We start from the raw sequence: 23,082 nt of genomic DNA on the forward strand, positions 1-23,082 counted from the left end.
GCTATGGCAGCCTCGCTCTGTCTGCTCCCCACCTCGCATGTCCTCCTGCATGTGTCTCAGGAGTGTCATGTTTGCACAGTTTAAGGAGCTGTGCGGTTCATTTGAAATCATATCCAACTGAGCATCCGCTTTTTTTTTTCTTAGCACAGAGTCCAATAAAACAGCCACAACAACAGTTACCATTATTGTTTAATCTCCAGAATATTGTCATTTTAAACATAATTGGGTTTGGTTTAAAATTATATGGTGCTGTTGTTAAATTGTTGTTTTCAGTATTTTGTTTTCATCTTTAGCACAAAACACCTGTTTAAGTTATTTGTTAGGTTGGAGTCTGATTGATTGTGCAATCAAAACTCATCTTTCCAAAGTAAATTTTCATGAAGTGCAACCTATATTGCAGTTTTAAGTAAGCAAGTATGTTTGTTAGTCAGCACATGTTTGCTAACTGAGTTAAGTTTTACATGGAAGTAGCTCAGTTTTAAAGATGCATATCAGATGGATTTTTAGGAATCCTTACATTTACTGTTAGGAAATAATATCAGAAAATTATGTTCAGCATTTTAATTGCAATGCTGTTATTCTAGGCCTTGGATCCATGTTTTCCCCAAGAGTTTTACAGGTACTCGTTTTGTTGAAGTCTGACTGAAACGAGCATGTCTGGAATCATTTACAAACCTGCATTTCATTTCATTTTTAACTTCACAACACTCAGTCTTACAGATGTGATTTTCTGATTGTAGCTGGCTATATGAAGAGGGGATGCTCTGGAGGTGGCAACAGTGCAGATAAACTGACTACTGGGCCAAACAGCAGGTGTGTGTGTGTGTGTGTGTGTGTGTGTGTGTGTGTGTGTGTGTGTGTGTGTGTGTGTGTGTGTGTGTGTGTGTGTGTGTGTGTGTGTTTTCCCAGGTGCTGTTTGACTAAAGCACTTAAACAGAATTGCTTCAGTAGAAAAGGACTAGAATACCTGAATTCCTGTCTTCATGCAACACCACCAAGTCAGCACAAACAACCTCAGGCTCAGACCGAACGCTCAGAATGCTGGAGGTAATGTGATCAAAGAGGTCAGTGACACATGGTCACATCTGTTCTAATTAATATTTTTTTAAAAGCAATCAATTATTTTGATGTCATTTATTTTTTATTGGTCGTTTTAATATAATCGATTAAGATACCTGTCAAGTTGATTCATTTTACAGAAGATGATCGCAGTTACACTGACATTGAGCCAGTTTGGTTTAAAGTGAAATAGACATTTTAAACTGAATTGAGTCAACAATGAAACATCAAGGATTTTGATTTTATTCATTTTTTAAGACATTATACTTAAATGTAATTTCATCTGAAGATCTTGACAGTAACAGGAATAATGAGTAGACCCGGTGTTATTTTTTCAATAAAATAACATTTTTAATTGGAAAAAAAAAATTGAATAAAGTGGTGTTTGGATTTTCAGTCGACATTCTCCTTTTTATTGCACAAATGTGAAGATTTCCAGGACGCAGGACAATGTCAAAAAAATTGACAAGTTTCTCTTAATGGATTTTTTTTATTTGAATATACTAAATAAACCTTCAATAGATTGGCAACCTGTCCAAGTGTGTTCAACCTTTTGCGCTAAGACAGCTTCCCCAACACAAAAGACAATGGATGGATGGATGGATGGATGGATGGATGGATGGATGGGGATACTCTGCATTGCCATCTGCTCCAACATACCTCCAGCAGTTATAACCTTTACATGGTGCTTCATTACTAAGACTGGATGGACTTCCTTAAACTCAAGAAGAAGCAGCAGCATCATGTGACATGTTTACAAACCTCTACCAACGAAGATCTCAAACTAGCTCACATCTCTTCTCTATTTAAATAAAGGAAGTCCAGTACATGATTAACCTTAGATATTACCCCTGTGCACCAACCTTGATAACCTGGTTTGAGGTAGCCTACAACACACTTTTCAGAAGCGATGAAACATCCTCAGACTGAGACATTCATTCATGAAGATCTTAAAACTTCATTATCTGAGTTTTTTGTTAATATCATGCAGCTGTTTTCCTTCTTTAGTGTCTTGTTCTGTTGTTTTTGTCTGCTGGTTGTGTTCTCCCATTCATTTCAGCTTTTATCGTTGCAAAGGATATGTTCATTTTTGCCTGGTTAAATAAAGATTAAAATCTAAAATATATATAATGCAAATTTTTCATGACTTGCAAAACTCAGCAAAATTGGTACAACTGCGCAACTGAGTCATTTTTCTTTTAGTCGTTCAAAATTTGACATAAAAAACAAATTATTGGATATTTTTGATCACCCTGTTGCCCCCATGATCTGTACAGTCTCGGTGAGAATAGTGCAGACTTCCTTGCTTCTCATCGTCTCCGTTGCTCCCTGGATGACGCTGTCCGTCTCCCCGTTGCCAAGCAACAGAGCAGCCACTGTCAAAGAATTCTGGGGGATGTTTAGGCAGCGGCATGCTGAGGGGGAAGGAGTGTGTGTGTGTGTGTGAGAGTGTGTGTGTGGCTGTGATGGTGGCAGTGAAGAAGTAAGAGGGTAAAGCGAGTGTATTTGTCTGAGTGGATGCACTCAGTTTTGCACTTACAGGAGAATTTTCTCTTAATCTTTTCATTTCAGCCTTTACACCACTTGGTGATTTCTTTAAGATTTATTAATTTCACGATCCAACATTTTACTACTCTTACAAATTGAACCTCAGATCTCTGATGAATCAACTTTTCTCAAAAAAACCCCCAAAGACTCAAACAAATGTATCTTTTAGTTATTTGCACTCTTAATGGTTTGGCTGCCCGACTGCAAAGAACAAGATCCCATAATTTTTAGTGGCTATATAAATAAGCTGAAGACATGTACTCAATGACATGTGATAAACAAATGTGCTTATGAACATGGGAGACTGTGTGGCGCATAATTGGTTTTTAAATGAAAGTACAACTGCATGCTTCTTGTCTGGCCTTAACACTTGCAAAGCACTATTACTTTCTCCACTAGATATTATAAGCTGCCATAAACAAGATCATCTTACACAATACAGTGCACCAGCAGGAAGATTTATGGCCTGAGAATTTTTGTTTTTCCTTTTGTCTTTTTTAAAAAACTCTCCTTCCAATTTACTTCTTTGTCCCTTTGACTCCACGTCCTGGCTTGCCTGAGCAGCTAGTCCACTATAAATGTCAGTGACATTCCCTGCAACAGTGTTGCCTCTCATTCTAACCTCTTTACTCTCCTACCTCTGTAGCTGGCAGCAAGGAGGAGATGCCTTCACCAGAGGAGGTTTATTTTAAGGATTCCCCTGTCGCCTTTGTCCTCCCTCTCATCTCCATCTCTCGACGGGAAGGTTTCATAGCCCACCTCGCTGATTGGGCCTCCCTGTCCCCTGCCAGGCCTTTTAGCCAGCGGGTTAAACATTGATTTGTGAATGGAGGGAAGCACAGTGGCCCCTGCATGGAGCCCACCAGTCCCCTACTGTTTCTGTGTACACACACACACACCCCTACTATACACCACCAAGACCAACAGCCAACATGAAAGCTTCTGAGCTAAAAGGCTTTAATTCAACAGCTGATGTTGGCTGATGGTGTTTTTACTCTTTTTTTTTTTTTGCGAAATGCTACTTAGCCTTTATTTTGATCAAATCACCTAGAAATGGTAAATAACAGTTAGAAAAGTAGTCTTATGCATGTCTTATGCACATTCTAAAAGGTTTGCAGAGCTGCAACAACAGAAAGTTTCAGACCAAAAGAAACTGTGTCGCAGATGTCTCTGTGATGCAGTATATGTTTAATATAACCAAGCAGTCAGTCTTCTTCTTTTTTTAATCCATAACCCTGAGCAACACAAGTGAAGGATGTCAAGGTGAGAGTGAAAGTGGACCCTCTTGACTTCTTCCCAACTCAAGTCATGAAAAGACAGAGTGGGAGAGTGAGCGAGAGCGGAGTTGAGATGGAGGGTTTTGCTTTTCAACACTCAAAAAAAAGAGCAATGAATGAGTGACTGGCTGAATGAATGAGAGGCGGGCTGGAGCTGAGAGGGGCTCTGGCTGTGTGGATCAGCAGAGGTTAACTCGGCTTCTTCAGAGGGATGAAAAGGGGAAAAAACGGATTGAGCTTTAAAGAGGAGGACCCCCTGCGCCTAGGGCGGGATCAGTCAGGATGATTTATTAGAATGAGAGAGCGAGCGAGAGAGAGAGGCGTTTGCAAGCGTCAAAAAGCTGCAGCGCAAACGCAGCGTTAAAAAGTGCTGATATGCACGACAACAAGATGGGCATGATTCAGATTCTCATTTCAAGTAAGAGGGGAGCACACACATACAAGACTTTCAACCACCTGAGCTGCTGCCACAAACGGGAACGTTATACGAAAACAAAACAAGAACTTGTGCACATGAAAATAAAAGCCTGCGTGTTTGGGAGCCTTTAAAGTGTTGCAAGCAGAAATCGCTCAAAGATCCTTTATAATTTGTCTCTCTTCCTTTATTACCTTTCAAATATGATCATACCACATTTGGTACCAGTATCCGTAATTGAGGGCAGTACTATTTAACCCCTGGGTTTATAAAACAGCTGCGGAAGCACATATAAGGAATTTGGAGTACAGTGCAATATATTGCGTCGCTTACGCAAGGAAACCACTGCAGTTTGGTTCTCTTGCTTGCTTGTTAAATGTGCTACAGATTTTTTAAAATTAAAATTTAAAGCACAAGACAACATGCCCACTGTTACCCCATCAGTCGCTTGTCACACGAACATCATATAATCCACTCATTTTCTGTCACTTCGGACAACACTCTCCTTACAGGCCTACAGTAAGCAGCTCTTTTCTGGGGCAGAATGGCTGCACATGGCGCTGAAGGCACCGCTTTATGTCCAAGTGCCTGGTTACAGCGTTGCACTAGTTTGCTCACACAAGAGAGGGGGCACAAGAGAAACACTAAACGTCATGCAGTGCGGTCAGAGAGTAAACAGTGTCGGGATTGTAATCTCTTTTTGGGTAGAAAATAGGGCTGTTGTATCTTTAAGAGGGGCTGCTGGTCCCTCATCGCAGCTGCTGGCTTGTGTGCGTGTGAGTGCGCGAGCGTGTGTGTGTGTGTGTGTGACATAGAGGACAGCGGAGATTCATTACTTAAGCAGTACAATGGACATTTATCACCCCGTGGTGTTATTCAAATTCAGTACCAAGCGAGGACCTTCTCCACTCCTCTCTCCGCCTTGCGTCGCGGCCACAGCGTTTATTGTTGCAGCGGCTTAAAGGAAAAGCCAGGAGGGCAGAGACACATGCATCCAGTCAACCAGTCAGTCAGTCCGGGAGACCCGTAAAGGACGGGTGGAAGGAAGGCAGGAAGACAGGACCGTCTGTCTGGAGTGTACGAAGCCCGCACATCTCCTGCCCCGTAGCTGCTTTTTGTCAGTATCCGACGCTGCTCGCTGGGGGGCATTTGGAAAGGAGCAGAGAGATCCGAGAGAACGCGCGTCGTGGGAACTGAACCAAGGACGCACCAACGGGAACTAAGGGGGTCTCCTTTTAAATTTTTTCGGTTTTGTCACCAGCTATAAACAGCAGAAGAAAGAACCGCTCGAAGTACCTCTATTTTTGTTTTTCAAATATAAGGCGGATTTTTTTTCTTTTTGTAATTTAACATCCGTGGAAAGCCATTGTGCATCTTGAGGCACCATCAACTGAGGAGTCCTTCCCTAAATCGATGACATTACACAGGTGCAGAAATGGCGTTTTCCCGGCGTTCTCACGTCGGACTTTAAGATGAAATAAAGCCTAAACGGCTCGTCTTATTCCCAGCTTGTAAACTCTTTTGAGACACTGTAAAAGTAAGACTTCTGGAGGAAATACAAGGACATACCTTTTTATTTAAAACTGCATTGTCCATTCAGCCATCTTAAGGGCCTAGAGATGTGGGTAGACAAACTTTACAACTAGCAACCAGTGTTAACACATGGAGTGAAGACAGCAGCTGTAAAAGAAAGTAGGGAAGAGGAAAGTGATTGTGACCGCATCAGTGGTTAAACAGTAAAGGGGTGGGCTTTTTATAAAGTATTTATCAGTAGAAAGGTTGAGTTTCTGTGAGTGTTCAATGATTTTAAAGGAAAGGCAAATGAAGTTGTAATACAGCTTTTCTGTAATATATATATATATATATATATATATATATATATATATATATATATATATATATATATATATATATATATATTGAGGTTTAGTGAAACAACTCAGTGCTTGAAATGTATAGCAGTTGTTTTTTTCTTTACAGGAAAAGAGGAATCCGAGAGGCAGTGCTGAGCAGTGAGCATGTCAAAAATAATGCACAGTAGTGCAACTCCCTATCTTGTAGAGAAACGAGGGGGAGGGAAAAAAGCAGGGTTTTTTTTTTCGGTGTCAGAGGCAGCTAATACTGTCAAAGGCCAAATAGGCAGGCTAGCAGGTGCACCCATGGACCTATACAATAACTGCCCGTGCACATTTGTGAGTCAAATAATCAAATGCTTAATTTCGTCTTTTCATTCTGGCAGAGGATATATAGAGTCTTTAGCGGCTGATTGTCCAAACGCAATTCTTGAGTAAACTCATATTCAACCCCAAGAATTGTGTATGGACATCTGTTGCTGCAGACTCACATTCGTCACTGCTGTCTTTGGCCAAGCGCCACATCCGAGATTGTGGGCCTCTAGAAAAAAAAACACCCCAAACCCCACAAAGACACCAGTAGAAATGCCTTAAATCTCGTTTTGTTTTGTATCTGTCTCGTTTCAGGTAAGGGACAAACCACATTTATGCATGATATGTAGAAAAAGTCGCGAGACTGGGATAATAAAGTGGAGGAAACCGCATTCTGCCTCATGTAATGTGTTTTTCGGGCTGTGTGCTGTGATTGGCCCGATTGGTATTTACACTTTGTCGAAGATCTAATCAAGACTGTTTGTTTTAAATGGCAAATATCGACTAGAAGCATCAATGTATTGACTGTCTTTGGCAAATAGGAGAAAGCAGTAAGTTGAGAGCTCAGAGAGTGAGGCCTGTATGCAGCATGCACGCTGTGGATGAGACGAGCCATTGCTAAAAAAACCATCGGGTACATTAAGCAGTGCACGGGCTTAATAGACAGGCTTTAAGGTTTAACGTTTTCGTTTACTATATAAACTACACGAAATGGAAAATAGCAACAACAATTCCTAACAATTTATTAATAAACTGAAAACACATCTACAGCACATTATCTCTAAGTAGGGCTCAGCAGACTAAACTCAAGTATCTATTGCTTCCACCACAAGATTCTACGTTGTTTATTAATGTAAAGGTGTAGTAGTATTATATAAAAAATATATATAGAAAACAAAGAAAAGCAGGGCTTGATGGTGTCAAATATCTGGAGCCAAACGGCGTCATTCATAAATCACGTGGGGCACTTCTTGGCCCATTGGATGCTTCGACGTTATTGTTTTGTTCATAAAGAATAAAACTATACCCACTTCAAAAATAATGCGATTATTTTACTGAACTATCCATAGGTTTTTTTATAATTCATAAATATTTACAAAAATGAATTTATAACTTTAACATTTTCGAGCAATACAACCTAGAAACTGTTTAATTCTACATTTGTCAAAAATCATTGAAAATTGCTCATAATTTAATTTCAAAATATGAGCATTTTTCCTCTTTCTCTCCATCTCTTTTGTCTGCCTGTCTTTCACTCACTCCCTCTCTCTCTTACACACACACACACACACACACACACACACACACACACACACACACACACACACACACACACAGTATTGTTGAACATTAAAGACTAACCTCACTTAATTCCAGGGGATTAGTGCATCATGTTTGCTCTTATATAAACGCTTCTGTGTCCAACGCAGGGGACATACAGAGGACAAGTATGTTCTCCTGCTTGACATATTGAGAGAGCGTTTTTATTGTAATTTATTACTATCTATTTTACAAAACACCCTAAAATAATCATTTTAAAACAGAGTGGCTGGTGTAATGTCTTCTAACAGTAAACCAGTAACAATTACTCATGTAAAAAAACGAAAAGAAAAAACCCCCATTTTATTAGCAATCTATAGACTTAGTGTTTTGCTATTGTGGTGGTAAGCGACTTAGTATTATAACGTTGTAATGGTGGCGATAGACTCTAATGCCTTCTTTTTATTTTATTTTATTTTTTTAAATTTCGAAGACGATAAAGTAAGTTTTGATTGGCTTAAGTGAAATGTGTATTCCCGCTTTCTCTCTGTGGTGTAATCGAAAAATAGAGCAAATTTTGTTTCTTTTTCTTTCATCACAATATAAGCTTACATGCTATAAAACTACATAGAAAACAACAAAGTATTAGCTTGACATTTACAAGCTACAAAAAAGCGAAAGAAAAAAGAAAAGCAAGAAGAAAAAATATGGCAAAAATTCGTATATTTTTTTCAAAATATAATTTTTTTTAACCATGTTGTCAGGTTGATGTAAAATGAACAATCGCGTAAATAAGGCTTTTATGTTTGTTCGCCATTGTTTACCAAGTAGGTGTTTACCTGAGAAAGAGAGTGAGCTTCAGCTTTTTATTTCCACTGTTATAACCAGAGCTGTGAAGCCAGGTCGACTCTCCCACCGTGCAGCAGCAGCATCCTCCACAGTGAGCTAGTCACTGTGCACACTCACCTATATACAGAAATGTAGGCCCAGGTAGCTCTCCAAACCTCAGGTGTTTTTCACCGGATGCACTCATAGTCCACATATCAAAGTAGCTACAAACCAGATTTAACTAACCAGCCAAAGATAACCAGAATTTATGTCTACAACTTTACATATCCTTGATATTTAAAGACAAATGATTTATTTGAGCAACAAGCTCTGTTTATCTCCTCACATTAAACCTCTCTCTCTCTTTGCACACACACACACACACACACACACACACATATTGCTGAGTACATCATCCTCGGCCAGCACTAGCTGACACAGTGCAACGTTTTCTCCTCTCTAACCCCCTCACAGCCTCATTAGCATTTCCTTTCTGCCGGCCATTGTAGGCTAGTTTCCCGTTGCAAATCGGACTCCACAACCGCGAAAAGGTTTTAGGTCGCCCCGGGCGTTCAAGGGAGGGCAGCCCGGAGGCTAGACCTCGACCTCCCGCAGTGGTGGTATAGTTCACACCCCACCCACCACCTTCACCACACACACACAAACATATATGTTACACGCACACACCCCCATCCCCTTCTTATGAATATTCTCCATGAGTTTGGTTATATGAAGGTAAAATCTCTCCCAAGTGTAGTCTAATCAGCCTAAAAATGCGCTGGGAACACATGAGCTGGTCTTAAATCGATCACGTATAAGCTATCATCAGAGATTATCGAAGCGTGATGTAAAACCCTCACTGTGTTAAACATTTGGATAGGCGGCCCCTGTGCGTGATACCACCTTGCAGCCAAAAAATGGACTCCGCTGGAGGAGGGAGATTTTGCAATTGGCAGAAGTAGTAAGACACATTGTGCTTTTGGAATTTGTAACAAAAATTATACAAATAACACAAATAGAAAAAGGTGCAATATTAATTGCCTAAACACACGGTGACTTGATTTATGATACGAGTGGTCGATCGCTACGAAAAAAAGGTAATTTCTAGCGATTTATGCGGTATTTGTAAATTTAAAACGACAGCTGTGATAGTGTACAAATTTATATAAAGAACGTCTTCTTTACTTTAGTTTTTTGGTAGCATTTTTCTGTCGTCTAGGTTTAGAACCCCCCACCCACCAAAAAACAAGCCAAAAAATAAATAAATAAATAAATAAATAAATAAATAAAAAATAAAAATCCTGATAAACTGAATGTTGAAACAGCGGGGGAAAAAGTAGCAGAAAAAATGTGACAGAAACTGTGGTACAAATAGATGTATATATTAAAACGAAGGACAATTTTAAAGACAATGAAATTAAAAATGTAAAAAAAAGGGGAAAAAAATTAACCTTTTTTTAGACATTTAAGGCAAAACACATTGAGGAAAAACATTTCATAAAAGGTTTACATGAGATAAAAAAAAAATGCTCTCAAGGGGATACAAATACGTTTTTAGGAAGTAATAGACTTGTCAAATACAAACAAACATGTAACTGGCTGTTTGTATATGAACACATTATTGACAGCAACATAACAAATATGTAAGCATATTAAATATCTTTGAGTTGGTTTTAATTGTTTACATATTTATAAACACTTAAAGCACAGTCAGTGTGTAATAAACCATTTATTAAATGTTAATACATTGCTCTGAAACACTAATGGAAGAGGGAGTAACGTGTGGGTTTTTTTTCCTAAAGTGGTGATTTGCAGTTAATTTTTAACCTTCAGGACAGACATGCAGGAAGAGTGTCTGCATGGAGATGAAGGCAGACCCAGTAAGTGTAGATACTGACATTGGTGCCTGGGAGATGGCCAGTGCAACCAGGATTTGTATCGCTTCCCATTACACCAGTCTAACAGTTTCTAACAGTTTCCATCTTTCTATATGAGAATTTCTCCTCATTCCCATAAAACATCATCAATCCTCTCAGTTGTCGCTGGGCAGGTTGACACAGCTGCAACATCCAATAGGGTGATGTGTTGCTGGGATGTGGTGGTGGTGGGGGAGTAAGAAGAGATGATGTTGTGAAAAGGCTGAACTGTTAGGAAACATTTAAAATCCTTGTCTTCTTTTTTTTAAAAATGTTTTTATCCTCCATGAAGAGTAGAAATAAACACAACGTTGTCTTGGTCTTGTAGTTGATAGTCCAGTTCCCCCTGAGGTGTAGAAAACACACAAAATAACTGAGAATCGAAAAATCTGCACAAGTCGCTGAAGAAAAAGCTGCGTTTATTAAAATAAATGTGTGAATCGCTCCTGTGTTCTCACTGGGGTCCAATCAATGCCAAACTTTTCATTTCATTTACATCCCATCCCAAGTCTTGTAATTGAATCAATTCATTTAAACTGTAGTGTTCAGGCTGTGCGTTCATGTAAATATGAGTTCAGATTAGAGACCCCAAGGACAATCTTGCCCTGCAGCTTCTTCCTGATTATATGAAACATTAACACACTGAAAAAATAAAAACAAAACAAACAAACAAACAAACAAAAAAAACAACAAGTCAACTTTCCACATCCCCATCTTTTTTTGCATTTTTAGTTTTGAAGATGCAAGCATATGTAATCTCAAATAATTTGAAATTAAATGCAGTGAAATTCACGAGAAACAATTTTACATATTCTTAGGAAACACACACGCACCACGAATTCTGACAGTAAACATAGCTTCCCAGTGCTCACCATTAGTTCCCAGTCTGCATCATTGATAAGTACCAGGATCCCAGGCCTCCTGTGGGAAAACACAACACCATTTTCAGTCAGACGTGTCTCCCAAAGGCAAAGCAGATTCAACCACAGGCACACACGCGTGTAAAAGGTACAAACAGGTAGCTCGCTCTCATTTCATACATGCTGTACACAAACATTTCATCAATTTACTACAAAAATACATTAATAATTAAACACATAAAAAAACCTAAAATAAAAACAAAAGAGATAAAAATCCTAATATTTAAAAAAATATATATAATAAAGTATTGTACAAAGATGAAAATCTTTAAAGCAGAAGTCGAAACTATGGGATTTTTATGTTTTTCCTCCCAAATTTCAATCTGTAGTAACAATTATAAAAAACGATTATAATGTTTTACACACAGGTTTATTAAAATATGTACATATTTTTAAAAAAAATAATAATAATAATAACTATTGTCAACTACAGATTTGTGTTGGTGCATGGCATGGGGATTTCTTTGACAAACTCTACTAATATCATTCACGGACAACACATTTAAAAAGCGATGAATTCTGCTGAACGTCAAAATCTATGCAGAGACAGGAAGCAATCAAATCAGCTTTTTATCATTATTATTTTTAAGTCTTAAAATGATAAAATGACTATTGAGTATTACATGTCAGAGATATGTGTGAGATTTCCATGTTACAGCCATGGTGACTCACAACCCCCCCACTTTGCTTCTGTTCTTATTGCTGCTAATGTAATATACTGTGTATCTGAAGTGATTTATTTACAAATATGTAATTAATATTTTTACATATTGATCTTATTGTTACAAGTATTATCTGTCATAATTCCTCAAAAACCGAACGTGATAAGAGAAGGTAGAAAATGAGGATATAAAAAAAAAAAGAAAATGTAAATGAAAATTATTAGGGCCCCAAAAATAACAACAACAAACAAATTTAAAACAATTGTCATAATTGTGAACGATTACAGACAACTGTCTTTTAATAAAAGATGCTAATGTGGGGTTTTTTTCTTTACTGAAGAGATAACTAAGTCACAATGCCTGTGATCATCTGTCCCTTATCCACCTCTTAGATGCTCTGTGAGAGGAACCTGCGAGAACAAATACACATTTGCAAAAGCATGCATGCACACCCAAAACAAAGCTGTGCTGACAAAGAACAAAAGAATAAAAGAGAAGCTTGTAAACTATATCACACACACAGGATCCATGGAGCATTTTAAAAGATAATGAAGCAGCACCTTAATGATGGTTTGCTCAGAAAACAATGTGTGCTGCAAGCATAAAGCACACACAAACACACATCTCTTCTATAAGGTTTATAGGTAACCCGTCTTTTTCTCCATTCACTGGTTAGATGGTGCTATAAATAGTCCTGCACAAAGGCAGCTGTAAAAGTCAGCCAATCCTATAAGGCTGCTGTGAGCCCACGATCCACACACACACACACAAACACGTGTGTGCATACAAGCACAAATACACAAGCATGTGTGATGTGTGTGCACAGGTAATCATCTTACTGAAACCTACAACCTGAAGGCTAGACTCTTCCCCCTCAACATTTCAGCAGTTTTAGCTGCTGGAAAGATTTTTTTTTTTAAAGCCCCCCTACACACTGTTCCACAAAATGCAAAAATGCTCCCGTAGAGTTATTCTGATCATGTCTGAAAGTTTGTTTGTCGTTGTTTTTTTTTTCAAATGACAGTGTAATGTAATGAATTACATATCTACTTCAGGTGTGTCCAGTGCACTCACACAGAGTCTCCTTGGACGAACAGCTCAGGTCGTTCCTTCAGCAGGTTCCTTTGGATCCAGACCAGCAGCTGCTTCATGTCCCCTAGAAAACACACACACACACACACACACACACACACACACACACACACACACACACACACACACACACACACACACACTTCACAAGACGTTGCATTGACTTGCATTCATGTCCTGGAGAATTACCCTAAGCCTAACCATAACTAATATTTACTTAAACTAAAGAGAGACTGCTTACTAAAATGCAATTCTTTACATATTGAAGACTTATTTTTGTGCCCAAAACAGAGGCAGGTCCCCACTGTGTGACTGTGTAAACAGATTTATGTCTTATGTGCATACACACACACACAGGCAGACGACAGGGGTCATAGATCAAGGGTTAAGGGTCAAGGTGCATGATTCCAGCCCCCTGGTCGATGTGACGCGACAGAGGCACCAGAAGGGACAGGAAGTGTGTGTGTGTGTGTGTAGGTGCATGTATATTTATGAGTGTATGTGTATGTTGGGGGGAAGGAGAGGACACTGAAAATGGGGGAAGGTTGTCTGATGTCAATGGCCAAGAGCAACATTTTTCACCTTGGTAGAAAGAAATAAAAGAAATTATTTTAGTGTATAAATGATCAAATGGACAATCTGAAGCCTGAAATTTCATATTAACTGAAATATTTCAGTATTAACTGAAATGTATTATTTCATTATATTAAAATAGTAAGGAAAAATGTAAATACATAGATTTTTTTTCAAATCATGTAAGACTAATATCAATTTATCTGAAACTTTGTAATTAAGGTGATTTGTTTTGTAAGTACTAAACAAACAAAATCAAACACGAAACCAGATTTTCAGAGTAGCAACTTTGCTGTCACACATTAAATGCAATGTCTGAGCTTGAACATCAGCGTTACTTGAATTTTCTATGAGTCTGACCTCTTGAACAATCAGATTGACCTTCCCTCAACAAAAGGCTGAGCTAATGACGGCCACAAAAGCCAACGACAACGAGAGGTTTTAGAGTAAATCCCTGCTAAATGAATAACAATGAATATATATTAGAGTTATGGCTCTCTTTAACGTTAAGATTCAAGGTGTCTGGGTGTTAGCTGGGGTTCGTTTAAATATGGTGCACTGATCTAACGTGAGCACACAAAACTGCAACTGAAGTAAAACACGCACACAATCACAGAAATTTTATTGTTTTTTTCTTATGAGTGTTTTCTGGTTATGTGTCTGCGTGTCTGTCTGTGTCCGATCAAAGCTGTCTACTTGACGTACATTGGGGTTGTCGAATCGTGAAAACAATTCAGAGCCAATCTGCAATCGCTGGTAGCCATATGATACACACAGACGCCCTATCAACTAAGCAGAAATGGCCTCCTTGACCAGTTTACACAGGAGCGAATGAACAGAGGAGACGAGGGGACGGAAATGTACAAGGAAAAAGGGAGAGAAATAAACAGTGCAGAGGAAGAACAAATACTCCAAAGCGAGGAGGACTGCGGCAGCACATATGAGGATGAGTGGATGACACTGAGTCCTCCAAAGCCAGGTGTAAAGAGAAGAATCTGTACCAGGTAGGCAATGAATCACTCAGAGATCCGAGAGTTCAGACGGATCAAAGGCAGAGCTAAAAATCATAATAACACGGCACAAAGGCTGCAGGCTTTACATTAAACAGACTCAGAAAATGCAAGCAAAATACTGAACGATCACAGGGAGGCACATTTGGATTTGCTTTACTTTTTTCAGTGCATTATTCTGCTCATTTATAATGCACACTTTCAGTTAGCATTTAGCAGGATCCAGGGTAAGAGATTACACAGAGACAGGCATTGCAATGGGGCTCATGTGCTACTATATGACAAAAAGAGTTCAGGGTTTAATTATTCTTTCATAAAATCAAGATTAAACAACAGTGACTGAATAAAGTAACACATAAAAAATAACACTAATATATATAAATACATTAAAACATTGAGATTTGCAAAGGCATAAAACGTGATGCATAAGATCTTTGGGAGTGAGGTCAGGCACGTGCAGTTTCAAGCCTGTGTGCACAGTGTTCAGGTTAATTGTAGAGCTGTCTGCCAACTCAGTAGTATAATGACAGAGCTAGTTTTCTGTGGTTGCAGGACTTCATATAAAAAAAAAAAAAAAGAAATAGCTCCCCCTTTGCAACATGTGCACACACACACACACACACACAAAATGTACAAGGCAGGGAATATTGACCTGCACCTCTGTGGGGCTAAAAACAGAACTAATCACTACAGCAGTCATAACTCCTTCTTTGTGGTGACTCCTTTCTTTACACTCCTGCCTGCCTTTGACTATTAGTATTTTTCTCCACCATTACCCCTTATTCACGCTTTCATCCTCTCAGCCATTTACTTTTTTCTTTGGCTCTCTCTTTCTGCATCTCTCTCTTTCTCACACACACATACACTCATAAAAGCGCTCTTCCCCCTCTTTCCCCATCACTTGTATACATTTTTTGCCTCTTCTTTTATATTCCAGTCTTTAAACAAACAGGCAAACATACTAAAAGTTTCACATAGAAAATAAAGCAGGGTTGCTTTAGCTCAATATACAGATTAGTGATAATTCAGACTTTAATCAATTAAGCGCTTTTTTTTATTTATTTATTTTTAAGAGGAAACATCAGGCACTGCCTTTTCAATCGATTTCTTGTAAAATGTTACACAGGCCTACAAATATAAATCAACCCCAGCCTGAACCCAAAAGAAAGACTTATATGGATGCAGTGCTTTACAGTTAAGAGACAATGTATAGAAATTAGGTTGGGAGATGAAAAAGGAAAAGATGGGATGTTGCGGAGAAGCTTCAAGGTTCAGGCTATACGGTCCAGGTAGAGGGGAAAAGAAAATGAGGGACCAAACAGACAAGGCAGAGAGAAAGTGCGTCACAAGCTCGTAATGCATCCTGGGATTGCGGCGTTGCGTGGGCGAAAAGCAGACACAGAGGGAGGGGAGAGAAAAGGGCGCCATTTTGATGTCGATTTAAAACCGTTGCTGCTTTTTCCTTTCCTTTGGTGCCGGTCTTTTTTAATTTTTTGCTTTTCTGCCTTTGTGCAATTACGACAATCGTGCGAGTGGGATGAGCTATCCATCTTTTTGCTGATGTGACGGGCAAAAATGGCGTGGTCCTTAGACTATGGGGGTTTTGTTGCGTGAGAGAGGGCTGAGATAGAGAAAGAGAGGGGGTGGGGTTTTTCAGTTGAGGGTCATCAATCACCGGCTGGGGTCAAAAAAGAAATACGAAGGATTCAGAACCCATTATATCTGTCCCAATTGCACCCTCTCTGAACCCACACACACTCTCACGCACACACTCAGACGTCTGCTGGTTTGTAGCAACATTTCCAGGATCAGCAAACCTACTGAGCAAAGCTACGCCTAAGATCACGAGAACAGAGGCGAGAAGTGTTCTGTCAGATTGTGTGTACACCTGTGTCTTTAAAACCCAGAGCTATGCTATAAAGCAAAACATCACCTCTTTCTTTCTCTCTCACACACACACACACAGGGGTCAGCTGGCACAGCAAGGTCACATGAAGCTGACATTCCCTGTTCTGGTCAACTTTTGTCTTTTTGTTGTCGTGGTAACGTCAGGGCCATGGATGAACACCCTTTGTTTAAACAAATACCAAAGACACATATTTCTCTGGTTTGTCCGCTGTTTCTGTGACACACACACATACGTTTTCAATAAATTTACTACTCATTTTAACCTCTAAGCAGCCATATTTTTAATATACTCATTTTCCTCAATGACCCTGGTCCTAAGTTGATTTTCTGGGGAGGAAAAAGTCAAGCTGAAGGCAGGTTTTCCTTTCTTCTAGGCTGAATGACCTGTATTAATCCAATCTGTTTGGAGCCAGAGGTACAAAAGTTGCAATGCAGAAATAATCAAATAATCATCTCTTTAAATCCCCGCCTATCCTTTCCAAAGCAAATATTAGAGATTTTTGCACATTAAAAAGTTCTCATTAACACATGCACAGGATTACAAATTGCCTGCTGTGAACAAACCAAGGCAGTACATCTGTGCACTGGTAGACAGAGGACCTGCAGACCACTCTGTGCATCAAAACAAAGACTGATAAGTGTACAGTTTTTTCTTCAACAGTCAAGCTGTGCTGTATATATATATGTACCACCATGAACACATATTGGGTACTAGCAGCTTTCTTTGATTTGTCAGAACTCAGAAACAATGGCATGGTCCTTAAGGTTTAATGGACACTGATGCAAACAGTGGAAGTCTTTTAGGCTCTAATTTTGACGTGTACAAACAGGGGACTGGTGATACTTACAAGGTTCTGACTGGCTTGGAAGAGTCACGTGATGCTTCTTCACACCATTAAATAGCAGCTCTGCTCCTCCTCTATACAAAGAAAGAGCAGATATGCAAATAAAGAATGTGTGTGTGGCACTTCATCGAATAACTACCAAAGCTAGGCATTTATAACTTCTACAATTACAATCACATTTAAAATAATTATAACAACATAGTTAGAAAAGGTAGAACAGAAAGGACTTGGGGAGAAAAACATTTATTTTAATAGGTAAAACAAAAGACTACAAAACATAGTGTAGAAATAGATGATTACATCTAATGCAGTTTAATTATTATGTAGGGTACTTTTTTGCAGTCTCTGGCAGATTGATAGTGATTGTAGAGCCAATAAAATCAGACACAGTGACACAGTCACCCCTCAGTGGAGAGGACATAAATCTTATGTAACCTCCACAGGTCTATGAAACAACATTACTTGTGAACTGTGTATATTATCTATACAATTTCTTTGTTTTTCTGCTTTAAAGGTTATGCTGCCAACTTAGGCCCCAAACACTGATGGGCCCGTGTCTGAATTACCTACTAAAATAAAATTGCTAATCAGTTTCCGCAGCTTTGGTGTTCATGAAATGAACAACAGGTGCACTAGAGGGGCAACAATGATGACCTGCAAAACAGGAATGGATTTACAGATGGGCCCACTGAAATTTTTTACCTCTTCATCTTTTCAGACTGTTTGTTTACTACTTTTACATTTGGGTCATTGTCACTACTGGTAGTGTTAAGAACTGGTAGTTCTACACGCTAGGCAGCCTGACAGCCATTAGATATTAGCATAAAACCTTTGGATCCAGTGTCAGACCCTACACTGATGCAGTGGGTCCCGAGGTTCTGCTGGTGCACAACAATGCCTGGCCTCATGTGGTGAGCATATGAAGGCAGTTCTTTGAGGATGAAGGAATTGATACCACTGACCAGCCCCCACGCTCGCCTGGCCTAAATCCAACAGAACACCTTGAGGACACTATGTTCCATCACCATGTCCAGGAGCTCAGCGATGCCCTGGTCCAGATCTGGGAGGAGATACCCTCGGACACTATCGTCTCACCATCATCTCATTAGGAGCACGCCCCAGCGTTGTCAGGTATGCACACAAGCATGTGGGAGCCATACAAATTACCATTTTAAGTTATTTTTAATCACTTTGATTTTCACATTGTCTTTGAATTAAGCCCTTTGTAGGTTGATCATTTTCATTGCATTGCATTTTGTTACATTTTTTTGTGGCTAGTGATGCAATACAGCTTCATGGCAGTATTTTCTCTCTTTTGTCACCATTGCCTCACAGAAAGCCAGGTTCAGATGTAATTTAACTTTCTATGTTTTACCCATGCGTGCACATGTTCTCTCTGGGTATTCCAGCTTCCTCCCAGAGTCCAAAGACATACTGCCATCAGGTTGCAAATGTATTGTCAGTGGATGAAGGCAAGCAATCAGAACTTGACAGTTATTTGCAAGGACCCTGTAAGTGAAACTGCCACTGTGTAGCAGAGCCATCAGATCGTTAGACTGTAGTTTAGGGGTTTCCTTGAATTTGTCATCTCTTTGCATCATAGAAAATCACATTACGTGTGCTTAGATTTGATATTGCTTTCTTTCAGTTTGCACTTGTATCAGTCTAGGACAGCTAGTCTCAATTCCTTATTTTCTCAAGCAATTCTGATTGTAGTCTGAGGTTCACAGTAGTCGTTGATAGTACTTCTACTGGTTACCTTATACTCAGCACTCTAGATTAATCTTACTTACCGAGTTTGTCAGTCTAGTCCCATCATCTGCCAAAAAGTGATTTACAATGTTTCTATATAGACTGTAATGAACAGGATATATGAATTCGTTACATATAAAATAAAGATAAAACAAAGAAATGTTTTGCAAGTATTTTTATGACTCTGTGTAACTGTACCTACATCGATCTACCGGTAGTCCTTTTTGGTCACTAATGTTTATAGAACTGTGATGTTATCTTTATTGTGATGTCTGCTGCCCTCTTGGCCAGATTCATCTTAAAAAATAATACATTTTAATTTCAATGAGACTTTCTACCCGGATAAAAAAAAAAAAGATAAAATGAAAGTCTATTTGTTTAAAAAAAAACTGACTGCAGCTTCGTCCTTGTGACAGAAACGCTCTCTCAAGCTCATGATTAATTGATATCATTCGTGAGCGATATGTTATATTGACATATTTTTTGACAGATTATAGGCCAAAAAGTCATCCATAACCATTTAAATTCCAACAATCTTTTTTTTTCTTTTTTTCGGAATACCGGAAATCACTTTTTGGTACAACGTTGGGAAAGACTCCGTGCTGAGTAAACGAGTATCAAGCAGTGGAGGAAGCAGTCGGCTGGCAGGACTTTCCGCTATAGCAGTTTTCAGTTGTGCAGCTGAGAGCGTTTTCTCCCTGTTCACACGATAACCGTCTTAAGCTAACAGCGAGGCTCTGTCTGTGTAACTCAGAGACGAACACACACACTCGATAGTCGCTTACCCAAACTCCAGATGAATCGCTATGGACGCTGCCATATTGTCGGCACATGCAGGAAGTATTGGAGGGGAAGTCGGAAATGACGTATTTGGAACCGGCAAATTATTATCATTTTCTGTCAAATCACGTGGAGACGTAACCGTCAATCTGTTTAAATCATACATTATTATTATTATTATTATTATTATTATTATTATTATTATTCCATTGGAAATAAACATATTTATTATTTATTAAACAAACCACTAAAATATGGATTCATATGCAGACTGTAAGTAAACTATACAAACATTATTTGATTTCAATTAAAAGTTACTAGGTTACTAGTTTTATTAATTTACTTGTTTGTGAACAATTAAATCGGTTACTTTTACTTGATGTAATGATAAGAAGCGGTTTTGAGTTCTTGTGTAGATATGTCTGTCTGTGGACACATTTTGTGAAAGAGCTCAAGTCACAACCTTGCAAGTCAGACTTAAAATATCTGACAGGCTTGGACGTAAATGAAGGCTGAGTTTAAATATGGGTGTGATCCAACTCATGAATTCTGCGTGGCAGTACTGGGAGGAGTGGTGGAGGGAAGTAGGAAGGCACCCTTCCCATGTAATGCCACTGTGCCACACACTTTTTGATTTGTAACTCCCTGGAGCATCTTTATCTATCACCTTGGGAGTGTAACAGCTACTGCAAATTGGTAGGTGTATACTCGTATAAGTCAACATGACAGCACTGCCACTGTGCAAGATAGTCTCAAAAATTTTAAGGAGGGGACTCCAGTTTAGGGGTTTATATTTGAAAGTGTGAATTAAACCTTGTTTAGTTTTTTTTAGCTGTAGTTAAATGTTTCGTAGTTGTGAAAATTAGAATGTGTTTTAAATAAAAAATTTCTTTATCTATGTTTTGAGTTATTCTCTTGTATATTAAGGCCTTTGAAATGTTTCATATTTGTAAGGCAAATATTACTCCATGCTATTGTTCCCATTTAAAAGCTGATATTCCCTTGTACTTTACCTTATTTTAATTAGAAGGTATTAGTTCTCTCTCGTCAACATGTATTTGCACTCTGCCTATTAATACTAAAGCATGCATAAGCATGGAACTACACTGTCTATTGCACCTTTCACACATGCATCCTCAGTCATGCTGGTGACAGTTCCAGCCCTAGCATAGGTTACAGAATGTGAAGGATGAGGAGGGGGTGGGAGAGGAGATGGTCAGAGGTTTGAATTGCAAATCTGCTGCCGTCTGTTGGCGTCCAAGCCTTAGCAGGCCCTTCCTCGTCTTTATTCATGTGTTAATGAGGAGTCAGTGCAGGGGCAGATAGACAGATCGACCAGGGGCCTGGAGGGTGTGAGGGGAGTGTGAGGTGTGGGTGGGGACACAGGCGGGAAAATCCGGGAGTACTCTGATGGCGGAGGTTGCAGTGGCCGTTCTGAAAGAAAATGAAGACATGATGATTATGATTGCAGTCTTTTGTCCCTGCTGCAATGAGAAGTATCCAGACGAGTGAAAACAGCCACGGGGCGAGCTCAGAGGTGTGGGTGGGATTTTTATGGCCATAAGTTTCATGGTTATAGAGTGAGTTATCCAGTAATGATCACACCATTGCTGCTTGTCATGTCACATTTGCTAAGCTGTGTTGAGGTTCATGTACAGCTGTTATGCATAGTGTGCCACATTTCTGTGGAACAAAGACGGATTTTACTTGCTTCTGTTTAAAGAACAGTCACAGCAGTGACCATGACGCCTTCAGTTCAGTACTGAGTAAACCTGAATCTTTTTTTTCACATGCATTATTCCTAAAACTTCAAATCACATCTTCTCTGCTTTACATGTTAAAGGAAGCCAACTGATGGCTCAAATGTGCATCTTCTGCAAGATTTTTTTGAAAGGGCCTATTTGAAGTTTAAAAAAAAAAAGACTAATCTAATTATCATGCTGCAGTTCTTTTCTTCCTCTTTCTCTTCTTTTTCTTTTTCATTATCCAATACCAGGCTTTACATACCAGTTTTAATAACAATTTTATTGCTGTGCTCAAAATATGATTGAGTTAAAACATATGTAATTATCAGATATCTGAACTGGATTATTCTTAATTAGCTTACAATTTCATTCTATGAAAGAAGATTGGTGACCCGATCGGCCTGCTATCATGCTCCACCTTCAACACACATACAGTATATCCACCCAATTTTTAGTCATGTTCTCCTTTCAGGTTAGATGAGAAATAGGAATCATCACTTTCTTCCACTAATATCTGGCTGCGGATGGACAGCAGTTGTTAACGTTATGCTACCAGGCAGCAGCAAATCGAACAGCCAAGGTCACACACGATCAGATGACAATGACCAACACAACGGATTAGCTATAGAAAGAGTGGGGGTAGAGATTAGGGGTGAATTGATGACGGTTGGCTGGCCGACTGGCTTTCAGGTCTGGGAGATCTAGGGTCTGTTTCAATAAGGAACATAAAGAGCAGAAATTAACATGTACCATGATACCAAGCAGGGCGAATCCTCTTAGAGATTACATCCATAACATGTTACGCCTATGGAACTGTATGGAAAGGGAAGACAAAGACACGAGCAAATTATAATTTTTTATTTTATTTTTATTTTTATTTTTTTTGCCTTAGCAGATTGCAGAGCATCCTATTGTGTCTGATTCTATTGTATTCTTTTTTGTTTGGTTCCTTTATGCTTACAAGCATAGCTGATGTAGATGTAGTCATTTTTCAACTTTATCTTTTTTGAGACAAATTGTTTGACTGGAAAAAGCTGACCTCTTCCTCAGGATTATTGCCTTCTTAATGTCACTATTGCATTCTTCATTAGGGGAATAACCACCAACAGCAGTGTTCCTGCAACATCTGTGTTGTGCTATACATAGACATACATTGGCAAAAGCACACAAACACATGCATTCACACTTAAGGACACACATGCACACACACGTGTGCGCACACACCCTCCATCTGTCTTTTCTCCCTCCTGCTGCCATCAGAATGGATCTGTCTGCAAAACAATGTGGGATGCGTCACACAAGTACATATCATATGCTTCATTTTCCC

The 23,082-nt window shown here is 39.1% G+C and overlaps 1 protein-coding gene and 1 long non-coding RNA gene across 2 annotated transcripts in view; one reads left to right on the plus strand and one right to left on the minus strand.

Moving 5' to 3' along the window:
- LOC120714343 overlaps window positions 1-23,082 on the plus strand; it is an 873,031-nt gene that overhangs the window by 370,446 nt on the left and 479,503 nt on the right. The gene's annotated exons all lie outside the window — the stretch shown is intronic.
- On the minus strand, window positions 10,263-20,131 carry urm1 (ubiquitin related modifier 1). The gene is made up of 5 exons (XM_040000503.1): window positions 20,016-20,131; window positions 17,482-17,552; window positions 13,125-13,206; window positions 11,341-11,389; window positions 10,263-10,814 (listed from the first exon to the last, which is right to left on the minus strand). Exons 1-5 carry the CDS (start codon window positions 20,048-20,050, stop codon window positions 10,746-10,748), a joined length of 306 nt encoding a protein of 101 aa, XP_039856437.1. The 5' UTR covers window positions 20,051-20,131; the 3' UTR covers window positions 10,263-10,745.

The sequence above is a fragment of the Simochromis diagramma genome, unplaced genomic scaffold, assembly GCF_900408965.1.
Source record: "Simochromis diagramma unplaced genomic scaffold, fSimDia1.1 OVJJ01000596.1, whole genome shotgun sequence".
Classification (NCBI taxonomy): Eukaryota; Metazoa; Chordata; class Actinopteri; order Cichliformes; family Cichlidae; genus Simochromis; species Simochromis diagramma.